The 7,193-nt window shown below is 38.1% G+C and overlaps 1 protein-coding gene across 6 annotated transcripts in view; it reads left to right on the top strand.

Moving 5' to 3' along the window:
* Mdn1 (midasin AAA ATPase 1) overlaps positions 1 to 7,193 on the top strand; it is a 160,629-nt gene that overhangs the window by 29,119 nt on the left and 124,317 nt on the right. For all 6 annotated transcript variants that reach the window (XM_010633238.3, XM_019208824.2, XM_010633237.3 and 3 more), the window contains exons 11-12: positions 2,988 to 3,181; positions 3,816 to 3,897. In XM_010633238.3, the coding sequence (XP_010631540.1) occupies positions 2,988 to 3,181; positions 3,816 to 3,897 (276 nt within the window). The remainder of the gene's footprint in view (positions 1 to 2,987; positions 3,182 to 3,815; positions 3,898 to 7,193) is intronic.

Below are 7,193 nucleotides of genomic sequence, written 5' to 3'. Positions count from 1 at the left end.
TTTTTTTTTTTTTTTTTTTTTGGTAGCAGGGATTGAACTCAGGACCTTACCCTTGTGAGGCAGACGACGACACCACTGAGCTAAATCCTGACCTGACCCACTCTTGTCACATTGTAATACTATTCTTGTATTGCTGTCATAAAGTAGCTCCTCTTGTAATTGTACACATTTAAATGTTTCATGTTAAAAGTGAAATTTAGCATTGTTTTCTTTTAAAAGAGAAGACTGAAATTTGTATATATAAGTGGTTTATTGAGGATTAAGAGGACAGAATATCTGACAACTGCTCTTTTTTTTTCCCCTGGTAGTGGGGATTGAATTCAAGCTGCTCTTTCTTACTCAGTGTCTCAGTGTATTATTCTGTGCTTGTGTTTTGGGGGTTTTTTTTTTTGTATTTTTTTTTGGGTACCAGGGATTGAACTCAGGACTTTGCGCTTGTGAGGCAGGAGGTGGCACCTCTGAGCTAAATCCCTGGCCCATTGTTCTTGAAGTAAAGGCCATCATTTGTCTTTGTGTTCCTGTCATGAGTTCACATAATCATTTTGCTCACAGGAAGTCAAGAGGAGCATTTACTCCCTCATGCCATCATACATAGTTGACTTATTTTTCAGTTTCTAGACTTAGTAATAAAAATTCTAGAAGCACTACTCTGAATAAATGCCCTGTGACTAAAACTCTTATGCCTATGATTAGGAGATTCATAGGGAGCGTGGGGAACCATACTTCTGTTGCCAACTGCAGGTGTCTTATTAGAAAGATGTGTCTTTGACTTCTTTCACAAATACCAAACTGAACCAGGCATGGTGGTACATGCCTCCAATCTCAGCCCTCGGGAGGCTGAGGCCATCCTGGGCTGCATAAGGAGTTGAAGACCAACTACAAAATTAGGCCTGTGTCAAAAAACAAAGCTAAACAACAATCCCCAAATGAAACTGTACTTTAACAAAGGAGTTGAGAATATTTCAACTCAGCCCTGGCATTTTCTCAAGACTTGTTTCCCCTGTATATCTGGAATATTTGTAAGGGTCTCCAGTGTCATAAGTGCTCTGCTTTCTGTGCTGGCAGTGCCTGCTCACAGCCTGTGTGATACCTGACAGGCTCATCTGCTCTCTAAAATGTTCTTGGGACTTTAAAACTATGCTGACTGGGCTGGGGATTTAGCTCAGTGGTTCTGGCGCCTGCCTCATAAGCGCAAGGGCCCCAGTTCAATCCCCAGTACCAAAAAACAAAACAAAAAAAAACCTGTGCTGACTGCATTGTCATTTTTGCTGCAAGTTTGGTTTCTTGACATATTTTCTTATTCCTTCTGTGATTGCGGTATTAGATGGTGGTATTCCCTCTATTTGTGATGGTGCACTCCATTCCTCAAATATTTCCCCATCTGTGGAACAATAAATGATACACAATAGATACCTAATAAATGCTTATTAAAGGAAAGACTTTCTAAAATACATCTTGAATTGGTAGTAGAGCCATTTCATATCAGATTAGTTTTTAAGTGTTATTGTGTTTAATTTTTGACATTTATGCTAATACAGAAAAGTATGTTTTTGGCCTTGGTACCAAAATGACTGCTTAGTGAGTACGTAAAAATCTTTTTTATGTTGTGGGAGGCTGAGACAGAAAGATTGTAAGTTTGAACCCAGTTAGGGCAATATTTATTTATTTGTACCAGGGATTGTACTCAGGACCTTGCACTTGTGAGGCAAGTGTGGCAACACTGAGCTAATTCCCCGGCCCCCTTAAGTCCTGTTTTTTGCCTTTTAAATTTTAAATAAAAAGCAAGCAGTTCTTTGGTGTGCTTTTAAAATTTTTTTGTTGTTGTTGTTTTTATTTTTTAGTACATGTTTGTTTCTAACTTAGGACCTTGCACTTGAGAGGCAGGCGGCAGAAGCACTGAGCTAAATCCCTGGCCTGTTTCTTTTTTTTTTTAAGACAGGATTTCACTATGTAACTCAGGCTGGCCTTGAACTCACTGTATAGTTCGTGCTGGCCTCAAACTCATGATGATCCTTCTGCCTCAGCCTTCTGAGCGCTGGGATTACAGATGTACACGATAACACCTACATGTTTACAGTACATATTACAGTACATATTTTATTTCTCTTGTTGGTACATGTATATAATACATTATTTTTTTTCTCTCTCTCTCCCCCGCTACCTCCATTTCTTGGTCTAAAAACTTACTCTTTAAATTTCTTCATAGCAGGCCAGGCATGGTGGCGCATCCCTGTAATCCCAGCACTCGGGAGGCTGAGGCAGGAGAATTGCTGTGAGTTTGAGACCAGCCTGGGCTACATAGTGAGTTCCAGGTCAGTCTCAACTACATAGTGATGAGACCCTGTCTCAAAAAAACAAAACAAAACAAAACAAAATTTCTTCATAGCTGCTTTTCATTTGCTGTTTTGTTTAAAAAAATTGAATTGAATTCAAGTTTTGGGGCAGTGCTAGGGATTGAACTACCTTTGCACTAAGCTAGATCCCTAGCCCTTCCAGTTCCCCTCCCACTTTAATTTGAAACCTGGACTTTGCCTCCAGCCCAGATACATATGTTTTGATCTCTTAGAGATCCTTTTACCATCTGATATCTACTCCCTAAGCTGTGCTATACATAGTAAGATTGTCAGGTAACTGAATTATAGGTAGGAAAAGAGTCATGTTATTTTTATGGAGTGAATGAGTGGGAGCAGGTGAAGGTAAGGGTACAAGTTCTTATGCTTAGTAAAGATTACAAATATAGTGAAATCCTTTTTTTTTTTTTGAAATCCATTTTTGAGGGGTTGACTAATGTCTGTAAGCAACATTTTATGTGTCCTTTTTGATTGTTTTTTGTAGTGCTTCATTCAAACCCAGGGCTTCATGATTTTAAAAGTATATATAAGTTGAGGGTATGGGCAAATGTTTGGTACTAAGCCATACCCTCAACTTATGTATACTTTTTAAAATCACTGTACTTACTACTAAAATTTTTTTCTTCCCTCTGTCAGGTTCTTCAGAGCAGATATCCTAGCCTGTTGGCAGCAGCTGATCACCTGCTTGAGATCTATGTCCAGCTTACTGGAGAGAAGCATCACTGTCAGAGTGAGAGTTCTGTTGGGTGGGAACAGGCTCCTGAGGAAGTTTTAGAAGCCGGAAGAGAAAACAAAAGACTAGTCCTTGAGGGACGAGAATTGTCTCTAAGGTACTTTTATTACATACTCTTTTGAATTGATACTTTAGAATCAGCTTCTCTGAAAAGTTTGTACTAGCTAGGAATGAACTAAGTAGTTATAACAGATTTTCAAATTAAACTTCTGGATTGCTTTATGGGGTTAAACCCCTTTTAGATCTATAGTTATTGACTGGGAAAGCTTGGTGTAAAGGTAATGTGACTTGTAGCTTTAAAAAACCCACTTTTATAGAAAAACTTGGAAGTAGTTGTTAACATTCTTTCGTTAGATGTCCTTTCTTGACCCCTAGGGTCTTAAGTAAGATTTCTTGGATTTTTTCTGTGTATGATGAGTTCTGTGCCTTAGTTCTGCATTGTCAGTACTTGACTTGATTTTTGCGAAGTGTGTTAAGAACAAACAACTGCCCTTATTTTTGTCTGAGTTTGTTGCTTCTTTTCTTGTCTGGCATGCATGGGGGAGACATGAGAGATAGTTGACTTCCTCTTAAGGGTAAGGACAAATCTCTAATACTTTTTTCTTCCTGTGGGCAGAATTAAGAGTTTATAAGCTGTTACAAGGTGTTCTCATATGTAAGTGGTCCTTATAAACTCTGTCTTTGGTTTATGTTCTTTTACTTCTTAAGAGTTTTCTTTTTTTCTTTTAAAGGGACCTATTGAATTGGTGTAATAGGATTGCTCATAGCTTTGAGAGTTCATCTTCATCAGCATCATTACATATTTTTCAAGAGGTAAGCTATAGTTTTCATCATTACTCTCTGCTCCATAAAGCTGTTGATTTCTCTGTTGTTTCCTGATTATGTTTTTTTTGTTTGTTTTATTTATTTATTGTATAAATATGGTTTTGTTTATTTGTGGTACTTGGGATCGATCTCAGGGTCTTGCACATGCAAGACAAGTACTCTACCATTGAGCCACATGCCCAGTCCTTTTTATTTTATTTTGAGACAGGGTCTCGCTAAGTTGCCCAGGCTGGCCTCGAATCAGTGATCTTCCTGCCTCAGCCTCCTGAATAGCTGGGATTGCAGGCATGCGCCACCACACCCGGCTAAGTATGGTTTATTATCTGTAGCTAGTAAACACTGAATTAAAGTTGTCTTGAAATGTTTTTAAACAAATTGTTGCTAATTTCAAATGAAGTATACTTTGAGATAGAGTAAAACAGTAAAAGTAAAGGTGGAGTGAAAACTCCTAGAGCATAGTAAAGCATGGTAAAAACAGTATTTCCAAAATACCTATTTATAATTTTTTAATCTGTTTGATAATTTATATTTGTCTGATTTGTCTACTTAACCTCAGTAGAACTTTTTATCTTTATTTCAGTGAAATACATAGGAATTACAATGTATAACTGGGCAAAAATGTGTTGTATGGGAGGGAAGCTCTACTGAAGTATAGCTATGCCAAATATTGTGAAAACAAAGTGAGTTTTATCCCCACCTGCCTAAGAATAAAAGTAGTGCTGCCTGAAGATCTGTGGGATCTTACTACATGAAACAGTTTTGAGTATAAAGTGCTCTGTTTTTTGTCACTTGGGGCTAAGCAGAGAACAGTGATCCAGTTTGGTTTGCAGTATCTCTTTGCGTACGGTAACATTACTTTTGAGTAGATAGAAATTTCTTTTGGAGTGCACACTCCTGAAGCTGAACCCTGAAATGCTATGTGGCATTCTAGTCTATCATTTTCAAGTGAACTTCTCATTTCCTACATTTCTCATCTCTTGCACATAACCTTGTTTCATACTTTACAAACTTTTATGGGATTCCTTTTATGTTTTTTACTTCTGTGATAGAATGCTATTGTCTATATTGTATGTGAGTGTGTGCATAAAACCACTTCATTAGCTGGGCACAGTGGCCCACACTTGTTGTCTTAGCTGCTTAGGAGGCTGTGGCAGGAAGATCTATTTAATCCAGGAAGTTGGAGCCTTCCTGGGCAACACAATGTAAGAGCCTGTCTCTTCAAACAACAGAAACTTTTGAGATATAATCCATAATCCAGAATTTACCCTTTCATTTTTATATTTTCAGAATATACCCTTTTAAAGTGTGCAGTTCAGTTTTTTTTTTTTTTTTTTTTCTGATACTTATTTCCCTCTCCACAGCCTCTGGGAGTAGGCTAGTCTACCCAGCATATTTTTATGGTTACTGCATGTGGTAACATGAATGAATGCCTCATTCTTTTTAAGATGGAATAATTTTCCACTGTATTTATATACAATGTTTTGTTTTTCCATTAATCTGTTGATGGACATTTATGTTGTTTCTACCTTTTGGCTGTGGTGAATAATGCTACTGTGAACATTTATATAAAGAAGTAATGTATATGTACTGTATTAATGTATTAATCTATAGTGTATGTGCTGCCTAAGGGCACACAAAATGTGAAACTATAGTAAAGCAAAATTAATAAAATGTATTTCCACATCCAAATATTGCCTGGAACTATTAACACCTTCATGTTCATCTTTTTCTATGCATGTCACCTTAAGGAGTCTTAGTGTCAGAATCCCCTTTTAAACATACTACATTATTGAACACATCAGGCCATTTATGTTAGGCAGTGTTTCACCATCTGGCTTTCTATCATTGTTTCTATCCTGTTCTCACACTAACTGGTGTCTTGCAGTTAATTTAATATAATTTGGACACTTCTCGTTGTGAGCTTATACCCCACTGCATTAAGGGCTCAGTCCTCCACAAGACTGTCCTCATGTCAGAACCCAGCTGCAAGTCTGTGGAAGGAGCACACAGATGTATGGCTTGTGCTATATAGATTTGGGGGTACCCATGACTCCCCTGAGGATCAGTAATTCAGTGGAATGACTCAGAACTCACTGAAAGCAGTATACTTTGAATTAGTATTATTATACAGGGTACATTTCTGGAATGTGCAAAGAAGGAACACACAAGGCAAGCAAGGTCTTAGTCTGAGTAGAAGAGCTTCTGTTACAGAGTATGCGAGCTTCCCGGTGCATCATTGCACTAATCAGCCAGGGAGGGCTCCATGCTTTAGGATCCAGAATTTAATTGAGACCTTATTGCCACTGTTCATTGTTTTAAATTCAGTTTCCAGTCTCTCTGTCCTTCTCAGAGGTAAGGTGAGGCTGAAAATTTCAACCCTTCTTTTAGGAATGTGCTGTTCTCTCTTGTCTAGCCCCTCCTTGCAAGGCTCTACAGGCCTACTGTGAGTTACTGCTGTTAGAATTAACTCAAGTGGTGGGGTGTGGTGGTGCATGCTTATAGTCTTAGCACTTGGGAATCTAGGGCAGGACGATCACAGTGAGTTTGAGGCCAGTATGGCTACATAGTAAGTTCAAAACCAGCCTGAATGACACAGTGATACCCTGTCTCAAAATTAAAAAAAAAAAAAAAAAAATTCAGATATTGTCCAAAAAGACCTTTTGTGAAGAACAAAAACAGGTATCTTCGGTAATTCGGTTTTTTGTCTTGTTTTAAATGTTAGGCTAAGATGAGAACTGGAGACAAGACAAAATGGATATATAGGGCCAGGGATTTAGCTCAGTGGTTCTGCTTTCTGCCTTGCAAGCTCAAGGTCCCGAGTTTGATCCTTGGTACAAAAAAAAAAAACAAAACAAAACAAAACAAAACAAAAAAAAAAAAAGTATATAAATATCTGCATATCTTACAGATATATATGCCTGTATGTTTGGATGTATATATCTTAAACCCTCTGTTTAATTTTGAGACAAGGTTTCATTTAGTTGCTCAAGCTTGACTCAAATTTGCAATCCACTTGCTTTAGTCTCCTAGAGTGCTGTGCTTATAGGCATGTGCCACCACATCTGGCAGGTTTTGTTTTTGTTTTTATACCACAGTAATGGTGTCCTTGACCCTAGTTTATCCTTGTATCATCTGTAAAGAAAAGCTAAAAGAGTACCTGGTATTTGTAAGTTTTAACTTTTCTGGAGTAGAATACATTTTTGGTGGGTTGGCCTATCCTCCTGCTCTCCCTCCCTGCCTCCCTCCCGCCCTTCCCTGCCTCCCTCCCACCCTTCCCTGCCTCC

Source organism: Fukomys damarensis, unplaced genomic scaffold (genome assembly GCF_012274545.1).
Source record: "Fukomys damarensis isolate Sample0158 unplaced genomic scaffold, DMR_v1.0_HiC HiC_scaffold_14, whole genome shotgun sequence".
Classification (NCBI taxonomy): Eukaryota; Metazoa; Chordata; class Mammalia; order Rodentia; family Bathyergidae; genus Fukomys; species Fukomys damarensis.
Note: the sequence above shows the minus strand (reverse complement) of the source record. Positions and strands in the feature narration are given on the sequence as shown.